This window comes from Anser cygnoides, chromosome 3 (assembly GCF_040182565.1).
Source record: "Anser cygnoides isolate HZ-2024a breed goose chromosome 3, Taihu_goose_T2T_genome, whole genome shotgun sequence".
NCBI classification, from domain to species: Eukaryota; Metazoa; Chordata; class Aves; order Anseriformes; family Anatidae; genus Anser; species Anser cygnoides.
In genome coordinates this window covers 120,375,646-120,395,095 of record NC_089875.1, presented here as the reverse complement: position 1 = coordinate 120,395,095, position 19,450 = coordinate 120,375,646, and the positions used below count along the sequence as shown (strand labels likewise).

General features: G+C 38.4%; 1 protein-coding gene across 7 annotated transcripts in view; it reads left to right on the top strand.

The window, feature by feature from the left end:
* The window catches only part of MSRA (methionine sulfoxide reductase A), a 274,249-nt gene that overhangs the window by 128,604 nt on the left and 126,195 nt on the right, over window positions 1-19,450 (top strand). For 5 of the 7 annotated variants that reach the window (XM_066995097.1, XM_066995099.1, XM_048079327.2 and 2 more), the window contains one exon: window positions 1,292-1,411. The exons of the other annotated variants lie outside the window; for them this stretch is intronic. In XM_066995097.1, the coding sequence (XP_066851198.1) occupies window positions 1,292-1,411 (120 nt within the window). The remainder of the gene's footprint in view (window positions 1-1,291; window positions 1,412-19,450) is intronic. 7 annotated transcript variants of the gene reach the window in all.

Sequence of the window (19,450 nt, the reverse complement as noted above, 5' to 3'; positions counted from 1 at the left end):
AACCCAAGTCTAATAGCCTTAGCTATCGCTCTAGTCTAGGAGAATGGCTCTAATTTGGTCAGCAGTTTAAATCTTCTTTGAGCTGAGTTGTCCTCAGGAGATGCCCACCTCTTTCCATGGTCTCCAGGAACAGGCTAGGCTCCTAAGTTATGTGGCTTGCTTGAGCATCTGAATTAGAAGAAATCTTCTGTATTTTTGTATTTTTGTGCGTTACTTCAGGAGTTGGTCAAAATAATTTACTTTAGTTTGAAGCTAATCTGTGAAGTTTCAAAGAAAGAATGTGCCTTTGTGAGCCATCATAGTTGTTCTTCTAGTTGTTCTTTGAAGGAGCATTTCTGTAATTTTTTAACCTGTCATATCTGCATTGTTATCAATAGAAAACCCATCATGGATCATTGATTTATAAGTGTACCTAACATTTAGCTTATTATTTTTACTAGTTTTGACTTCAAATGCTTTAATTAGGGAATCAGAAAAGGACATATGTTATCACTGAGAGAGAAGATGCATCACTTGTAATCAGGGATGAGCTAGATAATAGTACAGTGTACGTGACATGTTTCAGCTTTATGGCTTTATGGAGTCCTTCAAATCATAACTCTGAAGCCATCAGAGAACTGTGGATGTTAGGCTTGTTTATTTCTTCCCACTGGCTTTCATACAATGTGCTTGATTCCATGCTACCAGGAGACTTTTGCTAATTTACACCTGTTGACAATCTGCTGTCCTTAAATAATTGGCCATGTGGGTGAATGAATGCCGAAATTTTGCCTGAACATCAAATATGTGCATACATAAATTGTTAAACCAAAGCATTTTTCCTTCTGTATAGCGTATAATTTAATCCATTATTACTGCCACCTTTAAAGACTGCATATGCCTGAAAGCAGAAAATTAAATAACTGTTTGCCATTAATACAAATTATTGTTTTGACAACTTGCTAATCAACTAAAGTAAAAATGGTGCTGTACAAATAGTGCAATTGCCTTTTAAGTAACTTTTTTTTATGTGCATGAAAATTCTCCTTGTTCGGGCCTTTGAACCCGTATAGGATTTGTCCTCTGTGATATTCAGAAGCATTATAAAATAAAGTTTTATTTGAGTTGTGCACTGATGCAGAATGGATTTTTCAGTATAGTTACTCCATGTATAGTCTTGGGAAACATTTGACCATCACATGCTGACTATAGATGTTACTTCCAGTATGGACTATATCAATTAATGTGCAAATGAGTTATTTAGCATTGAACAGATTTTGTCATAATGTTATATACTTCATGTAATATTCAGGTATGGGCTGTTTCTGGGGAGCTGAGAGGAAGTTTTGGAGACAGAAGGGAGTCTACTCCACTCAAGTGGGTTATGCAGGAGGGTATACTCCAAATCCTACCTACAAAGAGGTCTGTTCAGGTAAGCCTTTCTCTTTGCTTTTTAAGGACTGTGAGTAGAATCCTATCAGATTATGAGTGACAATGAAGAGTAAATGAGTGACCGCAGCAACTCATGAGATGGGTTATTTACAGAACACTTACCTTGCATCCTAAACTGTAATGAAATCTATGGTATGTCCATCCCATTGTCATCTCCTACTAATTAATGAGTTAATGTATGTACAAATACTCCGAGGAAAAAGAGAAAAATAGAAAGTTCAGATTTTCTTATTTGACTATTGTGTTTTAATACAATTTCCTCAGGAAATAGATTCTGTTGCAAATTATGCAAATGTGTCTTTTAGAAAACATATGAGTTTTAATTTAAATTGTGTCTATATTTGAGTGTGGAAAAAAATCAGAAAGAACACGTTCTTTCCTTTTCTTTCTGTATAACGGGAGAATATATGAAAAAGTCTACATTTCTCATTTGTGTTTTTATTATTATTTTGTTAAAGTTTTATACAGTTCAATGAACAGCATCCTATAATTTCCAAAGCAAATCATTGCATTTATTTTTCATTGCACTCCAATACTAATCCTTCTACAGTACTGATAACCCAATACAGTTTCTTTCTGTGATCCAGAACAGAACCACTGGCAGCCAATTGACTAATGTTGTTGTTAAAGCATATTCTTGCTTTCCTATACTCACTGGTGGAGAACAACTTGAAGGTTTGATTTTAGTTTATTTTCGTGTTAACACTTTTTATGCCAAATGCTGAAGTTGATATACTGTTCTCAATAACAATCTATCATGTAGGCTTGATAGAGTATAATAAGTTTAGTGACACAAACAAATAATGGATACTTTAGAAGCTATGGAGGAGTGCTGAAAGGCACCCAGAAAAGCAGAAACTTTATGGAAATAGTAAAAAATGTGGAAAGAGATGTCTTAAAGTGTTATTTTAAAGACAATTCTGAGCACATAAGAAATTGCTATGTAAGAGCTAAAGAAAACATAGATTAGGGAGAATTTCTGCTGGTAACTCATAGCAGTATGCATGTTCCTGAATGCAAATGTTTAGTCTGTAGAAAATTAAAAATAGCTAGAACAAAAAGAAGGACACCCTGCCTTTAGCATTTAACAGATGCAGAGTGACCCAGAACTCCTGCAAAACATAGAAATGGTAAGTATCACCTATGGATGGATCAGTGATACCTGTCTTATTAATCTGTATGATCCATTGGTTCCTAATTTTTCCACAGTCTTGTATATGTACTTTCATAATTTGCCTGCACTATCTGTAATTTTTTATAAAAAAATGCATGATAGCATGTATATTTGCAGGCCTGTCTGGTATTTTTTGTCCACTCTGTTTAATGACCTGGACATTAAATAATTAGATTGTTTATATCGATAGTGATGTGCAGTACAATTTTTCTTTCCCAATGCACTCATGGTTCCAGTACACTGAGTGTAGTTATGATGGACTGTTGAGTGTTTCTCCAAAGATAGTGAGGGCTGGCTGTTGGCCAGAGGGAAATTTGAACACAGGACAAGGTGGTGTAGTAAGGGAAGTAGAGATATCTTTTATTCCTGCACGGTGTATGCTGGTTTTTATATTTCAGAATGGCTCCACATTATTGCATGTTTTGCATTTGATTCAGATGCTTTGAAGTTTTTTGAAGCTACTCTATATGTGGTAGTTCATCAATAGTGAACAAAAATAACAATCATAATTTAATAATCAGAATCGTGGAATCAAGAAATGGAAAAAAAAAATCTGTGAAGTCTTTTCTGACAGTTTTTTAGTTAGATTTGTAGTGTAAAACCACAGCAGAAGTTATTTTTCTAGTGCTTGTTTTTTTACACATTCGCATTATGGATGTTTATATGCCTCAAGATACTGGACACTGGAGGATTTTTTGCTCAGAGATGTGTGGAAGGATAAGCACATATTTCACAGCCTTGTCTCTGTGAACATAAATGGGATATGTATGTGCTACACATTTGTGTTCTCAGCTGAGCATCTGAGCTGAATTGGAGAATTTACTGATTTTTGCATGCTGATTTTTTCTTCCTACTTAGCTTCCTTTAGCCATGTTTTATTCTGATTTTCTTCCTTTTTTTTTTTTTCCTGGCAGATTTTTTTCATCTTTGAACATACTTTTTGGAATTCTCTTTAGAGAGAGTTCTCACAAGCCCCCCTAAGACATTGCCATCTGGCTGCTTCTAGTTGCCATAGTTTTCATTGGGAAGAACAGTACTTATGAAATAGTAGACTTCAGTTTTTCATGGTGTGATTGCCACTTTCTTCTTCATCTGTTCTGACAAGGTCATTTCCATGGTAAACACTTAACAGTCATGTCCTCTAAATCCAGCTCTAGAAAGAACATTAATGCCAACTAAAAAATATCCACTTGGCAAGTATTTGAGCTTTGCTTTCAACCCATGCAGGCTTGAGAATCTGTGCCGGAAAGGTATTTTATTCCAACACCTTCCTGGCATTCTGCTCTGAAGAAAAAAAGCAACAATTCTTTGGATTAAACAAGTAGCACTTCTTCCAAAAGCATCATCAGCTAGACCCCAGGCAAAATGGTGCAGGTTTACTCTCTTCCCCAAGCTAAGGTCACTCAAAACATGTCAGCCAATGGTGCTTTTTTGACTCTGTTGCCTAAATGTAGGATTTAGTGTTTGAGATGTCTGGGCATATCCCACCTGCCACAATATAGTCGCATCAGATAGCTTTCTGTGGTTGTCCCAGTTGCCCTTGGACATCTCAGAAGTGATTGGATGCCATCAACTAATTCATATCTGTGGTACCCGTGTGTATATTCACTATTCATACTTCTACCTGGAGCTAAGGACACGGGCCATGCACTGTCAATGTATGTGCACATATGTTGCCTACATGATGTGGAGGCCAGGGAGTGTGTGCATGCTGAGGCACAGGATTTTCCCATCTCTTGTTCTTGGGTGCATGCACAGTTCTAGTCCTTGACCATGTAGCTGGTCTGTGCATGTTATATATGTACTTGGAAAGCTGATCTCTCTTACACTGCAAGAATAAAAGTTCCTGCTTGCTGATTTACCAGCAGCCAAGAGGGACAAGAAAATTTTCCATGTACACTGGAAAGGTTTTTGTTTTCTTGTGTACTTAGGATGTTCCATAATGATCTTAAATAACATCTTATTTGGAGCCCTCTGTGGAGAGCACTACGTTAAATATAATTGATCTTAAGGTCCACAGTAACATGGCGCTAACATTTGTATTTACATACTTGTATGTTTAGGAATTACTGAGATGGAGGCTTTGAGCATATTGATTGCAATTTGATATGCTGCTTCACTCTTCATACTAGATCTTTAGCATTAGTAAGTCTCTTCCATGGGAAACAAGAAAAAGCTTAGGATTTCTTCATGGTTGTTGTCTTCATGGTTTCAGTATATATTCTAGAAAGAAAGTGCTGTGTTGCTTCAAGTGAATGCAGGTCTGTTTTCCATACTGGTGGTTTTCCAATCTTCTGTCATGATTTTCATCTGATGGACTTTGCTGGGAAGCAAAAATGATCTGCAGACCTGGTATTAAGCTATGGGGGGGGGGGGGCACCATTTCCTTTACAGTAGACAGCTGATGGCTGTGCTGCTTCAACACTGTTGGTGTCTTATGAAAACTCAAGGCTGTAAGATCAAACCTCCAGCTTCATAAATCTTGAAGAACACTAATATTCATCTCTCTGCTGGGGAGGTAGAAATGTGATGATTCAGCTCGTGTTAAATTAGTGTTATTCTGTTCAGATGTAGGACAGGTCATTTGAAGATTCTCCTATCAGATGGTGTGGTATTTCCTTGTTAAATTGATGTTCAAGAGATAATTGAGTTATTTTGCAGCTTGTGAATACAGTGCCGGAAAAGTATTTTTACATTGTATGGTGACAACTATACAGATGAAAATCTGAAAAGGCATTCTGGACTGGGTAAAGGGTTTGAGCTATTTTTGGTGCATTAACCTAGTACATAAATACACCAGTTTTGGCCAGCATTAGACAGCCCAGGATGTTCATTCACAATAAAATATCTTTTCATATTTTGCTTACAGATGTTCAGAACAATTCTGTGTTTGTCTGCGTATTCATAAGCTTTTTGAAATCTGCATAGCTCAAGTGGAACTGGAACCAGAAGGGAAAAACTCTTCTGTTGTTATTCATAAACTGGTTGTGTACAATTACCATATAAAATCTGAAGTTAAAGATGGTTTTCTCAAAACCAGGTAGTATATCGGCTTATCGTCCAAGCTGTTAACATGTAAGCAGGTCATTTTATTTATTTATTTATTGCCTTTGTTTATCTTCTGTGATTATGATGTAAGATAAATAGACTGAACATGCCTGTTTATTATCTTGTATTTGTTATAAGGCTTAGTGAACATAACTATATTTATTTAGTCAAACCCATTTATAATCTTGTCAATTCTCAATATTTTTCTGAAGCATATTCTCTTGTACACAATTCTTAATAATTAACAATGTAATATAAAATTGTGCCACATGGAATTAGTTCCTCTGTTGAGTTACATAAAATAACTTGATTGTGAAGTTGTTTTACATTTTGTATGCAGCAAAGCCTTTTTTTTTCTTTTTTTTTTTTTTTCTCGGGAATACTGTTGCCTCTTGTGTACCAACTTGTCTTTTGACTGATTTTTATATGTAGGAGTTCCAGTTCTCTTTAAGATGTCTAGACTTCCAAAGGTCACCTGGAAGACTTCTAAATAGCTGATGGAAGAGAGTGGAGAAAGGCAAAGCTAATTTCTTGCTCTGTTACCTCCTATCCCTTTGGTCAGTTGGTGATTTACAAAGTAATTCCATCTCTACTTCATCTTAGTTATACATGAAAGAGAGGGCAAGGCCACCATCAAAGTCCACCACAGGTTGATGGTTAGTTTGTCTTTGCTTTAAGAAAATGCATGCAGAGGGCTTGACTCTGTGACGTAGGGCTTATTTGACATACTTGTGTGTTAACAGCGGGATCATTAAAGAGAGAAACCAACAGCAGAAAATCTATCTAGCATTTTCACAAGTTATTATAGCAATCTAGAGGAAATGTAATACGGGGAAATAATTCTTTCTGTCTCGGATTTCCCATTCTCTACATAATACAGATGAATGCGCTACAACAAACAATCAGTATATTGAGACAGTGCCTTATATTACTTGAAAAGCCCTTCATTTAGACTTCACAACACCATTGCAAAATGGGCCTGACTCTCTAAAGTGTTTAAATGTATAATTAAACTACAAATATTCCCTTCACTTTCTGTAGCTTATAAAGGGATCTGAAGGTTTTCATGAACAGAAACTAAGTCCACAAGATTAAAGTTTCCAAGCAGTAATGAGACTGGCTCAGAACATTTTCTTTTATTATTAAATCTCTGTCAAGAGAATAGATTCCTGTTGTGCCTTTGTCTGTTCCTTTTTTTTTTCTTATAAGAACAGGATATAGGAATTTTAATGACTTATAAATTCTGTGAAGAATATTGGTGTTCACCATGGCCTTGATCTGTACAACGTGCCTCAATATGATTGGCCTATTGCTCCACCTCTCCCCTTTTTTTGCCTAGTTCACCTGTAAGGAAGGAAAGGTCAGGCAAAGTACAAAATACTGAATTGATCAAAGTTAATGACATATAATGTGGATATAAACGTTTCATGTAATTTTTTTTGTAGCAATCAAAGAACAGGATGTAGCAGAAAATACATAATTTTTAATAACTAGGTCACAGTTAGAGTAAGTTGTGTCTCTATAATTGTGAGATTATAGTCCTGGAATCCTCCTACATGTGCAGAAAAAACCTTGATATAACCCCGTAATCTATAATTTGTCCTCAATGCAATTGCTAAGTCATGAAATAAAATGAATGTACCAATTCACTTCAAAAAAATCATTTGGAAAGGTGATAGCAGATGCTGCTGCAATGTTAAAACCTTGGCAACAAGAAATATAACAAATGCATTGAATTTCAGTTACCTGCTGTATTGCATCTCTACCTATAAAATTGATGATGTTGACAGGACTGACATGTTCTTTTTCAATAAAAGAGTTTCTTGTTGACTCATTATGCCTTAGTATACCAGGATACAGAAATATGTTCTGTGAATTCATCGTTTAAAAATAAAATGGAAAATAAATATTTTTACCAGTCATTATCTGAAAAACAAAAAGCTCCCTGTCCACAAGGGATGGTGGCCACTGTTTAGGGAGTTCTGCTGCATCTTTACTCAAGGTTAAGTTAACATTTCCATTTCAGAATTTGACTTCTCATGGTTAATATATTGGCCAATTCAGGCTTGAAGAAATTAAACTGATATTTATTATTTAGATACCTGCTTGTGCCTTGTGGCAAATTTAAAATCCTAATAGCCTCACTGTTATTCTCTGTTATTTTATCTATTTACTTCAGCATTGCCTATAATCACAGGCTTAGGTAGTAGAAGCAGTATAAATACTAAATATATTATTTATTATTAACAACTTTATTTGAATTGTATTCCACTGAGATGTGTTGTTTCCATCTTTCTTGTCTCCTGGTTTTATTAAACATATATATAAGATGAAAATGCGACAGCCCCAAAGGTTGAAAGACACATTACAAAACAAGTCAAAGACAAAACCTGCAGCCTGCACTAAGCTCCCCAAAGACCTTCATTTCCAGAAAAGACTCCGTGCAGGTTTAGATCGTGATGTTCACCATGTCACTGTGCCTGAAAGCAGGATGCACCAGGAAGCTGCTCCTCATTTTAGGCACGGGAAAATGATGACGGTTATGGTAACAATTTTTGTGAAAAAATGATATTACAAAAATGCTCACCTTTTCTATTATGGTTAATGTTTTTTTCTTTGTGTTCTCTTTTTGCTGTGGAGACATTTGAAAAGAAAAAACAAAGACTAACTATTACACTGTACTCCCAGAAGTACCGATTACTACAGGTGGTAACTCTATTGAGGTTACGTGTGGGTGTTCCTACACATGATAACCATTCTTGGTATGTAATATTTAAGTATCATGCATAAAATGAGACTACAAGTGAAAAGGAAGATTAAAAACAGGCAAGAGAATGTCATGGGAACAGAGACTGGAGATTAAAGAAACCAGGGAGAAGCTACAGCTGTTGGGAGAGTAAAGCATATGGTAGAAGGGGGTTGCATTCTCCCTGTATTTCTTGTCTATTGTGGTACATTTATTTTATTTTACTGCTCTTACTGCTCTTTCCCCAAGCTGAAGCCTTCATTCTTTTAGTGGCACGTGGCTGAAATGCTGTGGAGGTAACATGGGTGTTCCTGAGACTATATTTTTCCTGAAATTGAGAGAGTACTGAAATTACTGTGCATAAACACAACCCCCCTTGTCTTACTCCCTTAATAGAATGTGTTCCTATGCTGACATGTAAAGGTTTGTAAATTGAATATTGTCTCACTCTGATGATTCAGATTTGGAATAATTTTACAAGGGACCTGCACAGTTTTTACGTCTCAGATGAATGAAGAAAATCTAATTGCAAGAGTTTAGCTTTGTTCTTTTTGCTCAGCTGTGCCCAAGAAGAGTATTATATCTCAGTTTATAATAAACAAATTTATGATCGCTGAGTTCTGCTCTGTCCAGCATTTGTGGACTCAAGCTCTCTCTTACAATGGTTTCTCAGGATGAGACAAGAATTTGGTCCAGTAAATGGAGAGGCAGAGCCCTTGGGGCTCATAGCTAGCTGTATTGCACCGTAGCCTCATTTTCTGCATTTGAAGTGAAGTAACATCATGTAAAGGATGCTCTCTCTCTGAGGAGGTTGGACTTGATGATTTTGAATGTCTTTTCCAACCTAGATGATTCTATGATCCTAAGGATTTTGGAAAAGCCAGAATGCAAGGGAGTTCACAGCATTGCTCACAAAAATTAAGAAAAAATATACAATTTTTTAATATTGTTCCTAAGTTTTCAGGATGGATTAAAGAAATGGAACTATATTTTACAATGGCAACTTGGCTTGAACAGAGAAAAAAATAATCAAAAGATTTAATTTTGAAAAGGACAAGGCCATACTTTTCACAGTTCTACAGTGGCATCCATTAAATGGAATGATCAAAAAATGTCTAATTTTTTGGGTCAGCCTCTGGCTGCATTTTAGGAGAAAAAAGCTCATAAAATAGGAAAAGATTACAACTGCGCACAGCAAGAAACATTTTCTGAGAGAGATCAAGCAGTCTGTTTACGGAATCCTAGCTTATCTTGGTAAAAGCAAGAAACGAAGGCTCCTTCAGGGAAGCCATCTTTCAATTTAATTGTGACGATTTGCTGTGGGTTAGGACTTGAGTATGTCCACTGCAGGTGTATTCTTTTTAGGAGAGACAAAAATGTCTGAAATAGTTTGATGCACTAAAAATGCAGAGATGGTAAAGCTGGGATAAGCTGTAAATTATGATGGAGTCACACTTCTGGTGTTAAAGGAGGTGCAGGATGCCGCCTACAAATTTCTACACGGAGCATTGGAACTTACTGCTAGGTAGCATCTTTACATTTGTATGCTGTCTGGTTGGATGCCCGAAGTACTACGGTAATTACAGTAGTAAGCGACAAAGCCCAAGCTTCTGAAAAGATTATTATCCAATTTTTATTTGAAGACCCAAAGTGATGAAAAATCTGCCGTTTCCATTAGTAGGAAACTTCCCCACGGTAATAGGGTGCAACAGCCCTCATCACAGATCAGCAGAAGGACTCAGCTGGATCTATTTAACACTGCAGCAGAGATTTTTTTACCACCAGAGCTCAAGGGATAGTCCACAAACCACACAAGATGCTTCTGACAAATGTAGCTGAGCAAAATTGATACACAGGCTCTTTCTGCTTTCTATTCATTGACTTCAAGATCAATGTACAAAAATTGTATCTTGCTGCGTGGGACCTGCTCCTACAGCTTGGGCAGGGAGAGGCTGGAGCACCCGTTCTTGACTCAGGGATCCAGGATTTGTTTAATGAAATACGTTAGCCATTGCCTGACTAACTAGGTCACTCCAACTCTTATTTGGGACCCCAATCCGGAACGAAATCTCCTTTAATTTAAACTATCCTGTGGAAATTTCTGAGATATAAAAACTCGAAAAAAGGGAGAAAACTGGAAAGTATTTGACAAGTTGAAATGAGACTCCTGTGTTGTTTCACACCAAGGATCCATTTAATCGAGCAATCTGCTTCAGCAGAAGTAAGCATGAGTTTGTCTTCATGTACCTCCCAGCTTCCAGGTATTAGTGATTTCGTATCAATAATTGCTGATGACCTTTTCTGTAGTAATTTACCTATCTATTCAATATGATTTTATTTTTGGCATTCACAAATAGAGGGGAAAATCGTGGTTTTATTGACTCTAGTGCTCAAACTGTTCGGGAAGTTACAAAGTGAAATTGCTGTAGGTAGCCAAGATTTTGCTAAAGGTTATTTCTTAGCAGCTAGTCATCAATGTGTCTGGGAATTAAGTATTTCTTCTGAGGAGTATATGCAAGTAAGAAGAGATTTGTTAGCTTTACAAACCTTCTGCCTTGTTAATGAGTATTCCAGAGTGACATGCTGCATTTCTGTACTATCAGTAGAGCACAAAACAAGTTAGTTAGGAAATGGGGAAAAGCAAGGTAATGGGGAAAAAAATAAAGAACAGATCCTTTGTAGGGGATCTGAAAATACTAGATTTTTTTGATTTTTTCTCTGAGCAGTTCCTGCTTTGAAAGACTTCTGTACGACATCTGTACGACATTTCCACATCAAGGAAATCTCTTCAGCCTGTTGATATGGACAAAGTGGCCCATCTAAGGTATCTGGCCTTAAACCTGTACTTCAAAAGGAGAAGCAGCTGCCTGCCTCAGATAGACAGTCCACTTGGAGCTGCAGACGCTCTTAAAAACATCAGCAGGGTGAAGTCTCCTCAAAGGATGTCTCCTCTTTAGCTTCTAAAGACGGATTCTTTGTTATCAACACCAGTGACATCCCTGCAAGAGTTGTCATGGCTACGCACAGGCTATATTTATGTCAGCAAACTGAACAGGGCACAGGTTTGGGCATCGGTACGGGATCAGCCATACCACCAGATTGCTTTGGCTGTCTCTGACGTGGTCGCAGCCTCTCCCGGACAATTCCCAGGCACAGCTGATGGTTAATATGGTAGAGATGTTCAAACCCAAAAGCAATGCAGATGCACAAACCCTGTTTTGGAGCATAAAATGTTAAAATGCTTAGTTATGAGGTGTGTTCTGTTGTGCAGTTGACCTTATGGCCAGAGAGTAATCCTAGGCTTTTTCTATTTACTAGCAATTATTTTACACTGAGAAAATTAGTGGACAATTTGGACTGCCCCACCATATTTTTCTTCTTCTGATCTTTTTTGAGGTGTGTTGTTTATACTGACAACCCTTTACATCCAGTCCCTTTCACTCCAGGGATCCTAGGAGTTTTCTGGCTGTGAAGAAGCAAGAAGGAATTATCAGCTTTACCCCTTCGACTCTGCATGTGGTTGCATGCCTGGAGACACTTTTGTACCTATTACTGAGTGCAAAAATATACTGCGACAGTGCTTGCATACACATGTGCCCACAGTGCTAATGCACAGATCAAATCTGTCTAGGAAAAAAAAAAAAAGACGTGACTAACCTTATTTTTTGTCTACGAGTTCCCCACTTGGCTTTACACAAAGTTTATTCAGGGAAGCAATTCAATTAGAAACTATTTTTATTTTCTTTGCAAGGAGTGAAAAATGTTAATTGTAGCTGAAATGCCTTTGAGTGATTCTGTTCGAATGTCACATTTCCATAAAGTCTGTACAGTTTACTTTCTGCTATTATAGTACAGCAGTAGAGCAAAAATATTAAAAAAAATGTCATTAATGTTTCGAATATTAAACTTGGCACAGACTATAACCTTGTTGGGTAAAGCACAGAGAAGAAATAAAGTCCTTTATCCCTAAAGCTTTCATATAAACTAAGAGAAAAGACAACAGATTGCTACAGACAGTTGGAGAAATTAAAGGAAACAATAAGAGAACTGTAATCACTCTGATAAGCTGTCATTGCCGTCTATGATAAGCCAGTGCCCAGAGAAGCTGTGGATGCCCCATCCCTGGAAGTGCTGAAGACCAAGTTGGATGGGGCTTGGAGCAACCTGGTCTGGTGGGAGGTGTCCCTGCCCATGGCAAGGGTTTGGAATGAGATGGTCTATAAGGTCCCTACCAACCCAAACCATTCTGTACAGGCTGCACGCCCGTCTCTAATGCTACTTGAGCCTCTTGTGCACTTGATCACACCAGTTGTGGCACCTCTGGGAGAGGCAGGGAGAAGAGGGCTTCTGTCACCGATAGCCTGCGTTCAGCTGGCTGGGTGCAGAACGTGATGTCCCAGTGGAGGGGTGGCTTTGCCTGTCATTAGGTAGTAAGATTTCAGCATGAAGAAGTCAAAGGACCAAGTAGAGGCTTAATGGGTGAAACTCAACATACTTTTGTTAGAGGTATGGTAATTATTCCTTTGTTCAGTTCAGAAACTTCACATGGGCAACTGGATGGAGATGGTAGAAGTTTTTCAGCACAGGTGAGAGGCTGCTGGGAGCAGGGAGTAGGTGTGCATGTTAGGCAACTTACGGTGCTCTCTGGGGAGAGAAGCAGAAAGGCTGCATTGCCTCTGGGCACTGCTGAGCTCTTCGTGACCCCATTATAACAACTCTGCCTCCCCTGTTGTGCCTGCCTTCAGGTTCAGTCTTTCTAGAGGCAGAGCAAATGGAGATCCTTTCAGCTGCTTACAGATACTCATGCGTGACTGCTGCAGGGAGCTGTGGCAATTGCTTTACCTTGCTTCTCTGCAAGGAGAGTAGCTGTTCTGTTCAGCTTAGGAGCCAGCGAAGCAGTAGAAATGTGCATTGAGGCTAAAGCTTGCATCATAGCTGGCGTTCTTGGCTAAGATGTACCTCCTTACTTATAAAGGTTGGAAGGGATTGCAAAAAAGCTAAAATGTTGCCATCAGTGTGAAGCTTTAAATTACGATTTGTTTACCTTTCGAAAATATGTTAATCTTAGCCATCAGTTATTAGGTTTGCAACTGTGAAAGAAAACTTTTCTCCTCCGATAGAGGTTGTGGTTTAAATTCTCAGGTGTGTGTTATTCAGGAGGTCATAATTTGTTCTGGCTATAACATTTCTTTATTCATCCTGGGAAGGTGACAGGTACTACGTACTAAACCAAAAGTTTGCAATATCATCAACAATCATGATTACACGTTGTTTACGTCTTTCCTTTTTTTTTTTTTTTTTTTTCTTTCTTTATAGTGGTTTAGATTTCCTGGAAAGGATGCAGGGTTTAATCATGTCATTATGTGTGCTGAATGCTGTGAAAATTCTTTGTTCCAACTTAAGTGGAACACCATTATAATACTCTTATCGTCTATTAAAAAAGTAATAAATTGGGCCAGATTGATCCTAGACATAATTCTGCTGTTGTCAATGGTGTTACATCAGGAAAAAAATATGTCTCAGTCTGTTAACGTAACGATAAAGGAGAAAAGTGGATACCAAGTAGCAGAAAATCTTGGAAAAATAATTTACACTCTTGATTAAGTCCTATTTGTGCAATGTTTTGAAGACACACAGCGTTGCAAGTCAGTTAAATACTATTATTACTATTATTAATTATTATTATTATTATGAACTATGTATGGTGAGGAAAATGGACAGGGTTCTATTGCATTCTTCTTTTCAATTTTTGGCAGTGCACTTTTCTTCAACAGAACTGACCCTGAACCAGTGGTAGGTGCAGATGGGACCATTATTTTTCACTGCTTCATTTATTTTGATTTAACAAATGGCTTCATTTTATTTCTTTCCTCATCCCTCTTTGTTCAGGGACAGTTTAGCCCTTCTGCAGGTCTTCAAAGGTGTTCAAAGACAGAAGTAATGTGTAATGAGTTCTCCACTCACAGTGCAGTCTCCCAGCCTGCCTTTGTGATCCATTCAGAAGTCTTTAAGTGAAGCTAAAATTAGATGAAAAAAATACAGATTGGGATCTGGTGTACTTAATCTGTGGGCTGAATTTAGGCACCTAGCTTGAAAGCACACAGACAGTAAGATCTAATTTTCATGAATTAAGTAGGTCAGATTTTGGATGGGGAGAGGACCTCTACTTTCTTCTGCTTCTGAACGTGCAGCAACATGAAATCCAAAATAGAAATGTGATGGGTACAGAAGCAAATCATATAATCACAGAATGATTTAGGTTGGAAGGGACCTTAAAGATCATCTAATTCCAACCTCCTTCCATGGGAAGGAAAACCTCCTACCAGACCAGGTTGCTCAAAGCCCCATTCAGCCCAGCCTTGAACTCTTCCAGGGATGGGGCTTCCACAGCTTCTCTGGGCAACCTTTGCCAGTGCCTCACCACCCTCATAGTAAAGAATTTCTTCTTTATATCCAATCTAAATCTCCTCTCCTTTAGTTTAAGGCCATTACCTGTTCACCTATCACTACACCCCCTGACAAAAGTACCTCCCCAGCTTTTTTGTAGGTCCCCTTTAGGTATTGGAAGCTCGCTATAAGGTCTCCCTGGAGCCTTCTCCTCCCCAGGCCCAACACCCCCAGCTCCCTCAGCCTGGCTCCAGAGCAGAGGGGCTCCAGCCTCTGCTCATCCTCGGGGCCTCCTCTGGGCCCGCTCCAGCGGCTCCACGTCCTCCTGGTGCTGGGCCCGGAGCTGAGCGCAGGGCTGCAGGGGGGGTCTCACGAGAGCGGAGCAGAGGGGGAGAATCCCCTCCCTCATCCACCAGCAACCCCAGGTCCTTCTCCTCAGGGCTGTTCTCAATCCATTCTCTGCCCAGCCTGTGTCTGTGCTTGGGATTGCCCCAGCCCAGATGCAGGACCTTGTACTTGGCCTTGTTGAACCTCATGAGGTTACACAGGCCCACCTTGCAGGCCTGTCCAGGTCCCTCTGTATCTCATCCTTTCCCTCCAGGACGTCAACTGCACCACGCAGCTTGGTGTCATGAGCAAACTTGCTGAGAGTGCTCTTGATCCTGCTGTCTATGTCATTGACAAGGATGTTAAACTGTGCTGGTCCCAGTACTGACTCTTGAGGAAAACCACTCATCACTGATCTCCACTTGGACATTGAGCCGTTGACTGCAACTCTTTGAGTGCAACCATCCAGACAATTCTTTACCCACTGAGTGGGCCATCTATCAAATCCATGTCTCTCCAATTTAGAGACAAGGATGTCATGTGGGACAGCGTCAAATGCTTTCCACTTGTCCAGGTAGATGATGTCAGTTGCTCTTCCCCTATCCACCAATACTGTAACCCTGTTGTAAAAGGCCACCAGATTTGTCAGGCATGATGACATGAGACGAGGTTCTCACCTAGGAAAAGGCAGAACTGAGGTTCCAGGTTTGGCTCTCCACAGTATATCTGGCATGAAGCTGTTGTAAAATAAAAGGGTTAGGTGTTAGATTGTCTTAATCATCAGAACAAAAAACAAGCTTCCCATCTAGCTCTATGAATCTTGCATTTGTGGTACACACTGGCCTTGCTTCAAAAAGACAAGTAATGAAAATGTTTCTTGAGCACATCCTCTAGGCTGGTATGTAGGATGTGCTTTAGAGATGTAGATCCTTTATTTTGTGGGATGTTTGGGATCCAGGTTTCAAACTTCCTAAGCAGGCAGTTGATCTGAGGGCTATCACACCAAAGGTGTGCAATGTGTTTGCACCAGCTCCTACTGCTTCAGATCGAATTATCTAGGAGGAGCAAAATACGCTTCGTGGTCTTTCCCAGAGATTCACGCACACCAAACCCTACCATAGTTTGTAATGATTAGCAGTATCTTTTTTACAGCAGTGTGGCTTTGAGGAACTTCACAGAAAAAAGGAGAATTATTTCTAAAGCCTGATGGAAGGATGATTATTAGAGGAAGCGATGGAAAATAAAATAATAATTAAAAAGGGGAAAAAATTGCAGCAAAACTTCATTTGTTGCTACTGCTCTTGTAATAGGCCATTTTGATCTTATATTAAACGTGCAGAAATAGTGTCACAACAGATATGGAAGGCAAATTTTGCAGACCTATTTACTACAGAGCCAAGTGTCTTACTGCATATTCATCTATTTACTGCCTTGGATTCTTCTCTAATTCCTTTATTTTCAATATGATAATAGACTTTTCTCCATGCAGACTCATTGTTACCATGAAATAGAATTTGTCTACACACGATATGTTTGTATAACGTGTGAGGGCAGAATTCATCAAAACAATTGAACTGTGAGCAGTGATACCACTCAGTTGCTTTTTGCCTCTTTTATTCTCATCTTTCTGCATTAGAATTGGTAAATAGGAGATGCTCTGCCAGAGTGTCAAAGAGTATCTTACAAAAGCAGTTGCCATAGTGTTATACCTGGATATGAATTCTTTTTATATCACTGGCGCTGTAAGTGGTTATTTATTTGTACTTAGGCATATTTAATAGCTCTTAATTAGAAGGATGACAGAGTTTGAAGGAACATCTTGCCTAGCAGAGCTATTGCTCCCATTGTATCAGGTAAAGATCACATACAACTTTTTCAGATAACTTTTTAAAGAAAGTTATGAGAAGATAACTCCGTCTTTTCTCACTGCTTCCAAGAATCCCCGAACTGCCACTGCAGTTGTCACTTACACCCACAACACAACCTTCCTCTCCTCTTTTGGAACCTCTCCCACAAATGAAACTTCTTCCTGAATGCTGCAGGGGAAGATCTTCCCATTTAATTACCCTCATACCCCAAACCAGGAATGGAAGTTTCACTCGTGCAGCACCACAGTCTTGGTCGGTGTGAGCTTTCTTCTCTTTTGTTGCTCTTGCCTTTCATATTCCTCAGCAGTGGTTTGAATGCTGGTCTTTTCCTGGCAGCTCTCTGGAGCAGAACATATTGCAGAAGGCAGGAGCAGCGCCTCAGCTGGGCTGTTACCTTGAGACTCAGCTGATTTCGTTCTATCCCTGGCTCCAAGGTTGACTTGGGTGACCTTCAACTCTTCCTGCCTATTGTCCTCATTTTTAAAAAAATGAATATTTTATCTTATCATATAAAGTGGTTTGAAATCTACAGCTATGTGGATTTTTCTGGTACTGAGTGTTGGAGGAAAGAGTAGGTAACAAGAAGAAATACATATTTTTTTCTTTAACTGCCTTTAGTAATAGAGGATTTAAACTGATGCATGTACACATTTATATATCTACATAGTTTTATTCAGCTGAAAAAAGGAACTATGTATCAGAACATTCATTTTCAATCTCTGTTTTTAAATTCTGATTTCTTTCTAGTCTTGTAGGATGCAGAAGTAAATACTTGAGTGTATTGTGTAAAATCTTCCTTGGGCACTTTTTAATTGTGCAAATTTAACAATAGGTGATGATACCTATGTACCCCCTTCCCCCTCTCTCCCAAGTCTTCTCTGGTTATTTCATGAAAAGAGGAAATTTAACCTGAAATACATTTTCAGACAAAGAATTTTACACATCTGCAGAATGCAACTTGATGGCTTAGTTCTGTACTTGAATGTATTCTGCAGGTGCACTAGCTTCATAGGAATTACTGTTTTCATTTGTAACTGAGCTACTGAGGAAAAGATCTGGATCTGCTCCCCCAAAGTTGCAGTATTTTCTCATATGAAATATAGGAAAAATGTAATTACAAAGGAAAAGTAACACTTTTTTTCCCGGCTGGAAGGTCTGTATCATATTCACTGTCTCCTTCATTAAAGACCTTTTATGAAGATTCCATATTAAAAAGATCCTTCTGCTGCAGAAATGTTCTAAAACACCTAATTCTCCTACGAAGGTTTTTATTCCCCTAGAAGTATTAAAAACACTATTTCTCTGTCTCTTTAATTGAATGCAGCAGTATTGCAGTGCTCCAAGACAAGGTAAATCTTATTTCATTGTAAAACTACTACTTTGACATAACCAAAATAATAAAAAAAAAAGAACCTCAGGGAAAAAAAAATGAAGCCAGAAATTACTGCTTATGCAAGGGTAGTGTTAGTGGTTGTGCCATTCCCTTTTAAATAATTCCTCTCTAATTGGTAACCCAATGTAATGGGTAAGTGAACATATTTCACAGCAGCAGCTGTTGGATGTTCAATGACTGGAAAATACAGTGATGGTTAAGTGTATGGAGTACTCATCCCATCAGTAAGAGTAAGTTAATCATATACAATTCACTGAACAGTAGAGTTGCATTTGCAGAGCAGTGGGCCGCCTTTTAATTGTTGTAGGTCTTTTTCAATATCTTGCAGTATCTTTTGTCTCAGCTGTAGCAGTTTTGGTTGCATCCCTAAAACTGTCAGTCTTCCTTATTTTTGCAAGGGCCTAACAATTCCTCCTTCACAATGCAGCTTAAATTGGACCAGATGCTGCATCAATAGAACAGTCTGCCCATCTCAGAGGCATTAAGCCCAAAATTATTTAGAAAATTGAAGCCTTTAACATACTTTGGATTAATGTGATTAAGTAGAGCTTGCTTTAATTCATAGCCATCTATTCCTTTATTAATAGCCATTTCATCAACAGGAGCAGCACATATGGGTACAAGATGACTGAAAGTTAAATTGATTGCTGTAAGCCTGTAAGAAAAGCATTTAATGTTTCAATAATAACTGATGTAAGACTTCACTGTGGGGCATTTTAGATAGATTTAGACCAGCTTATAGACGCAGTATTTATTAACATCCTTTAATTTTTAATATAAGCTTGCTAAATGAAAGTCTTTTTTTTTTTTTTTTTTTTTTTATCCCTTCCTTAAGTCAGCATTTGATATACAAGATCATTGTATTTATAAAGGAGAGTCTCTCATGTGAGTGATAACAGCTGGTCCAGGGCATAGTGCAGTTGGAGTCTAGACTTCCGTCAGGCTTAGGAAAAGATAAAATTTAACAGAGGTTAATTTTATATGAGCATACATATCCATACATCCTCCAACAACATACATCTCTGATCTTATAATCGTAATAGGTACTTAAAGCGTGTGTGCTAGCTCATGTACCT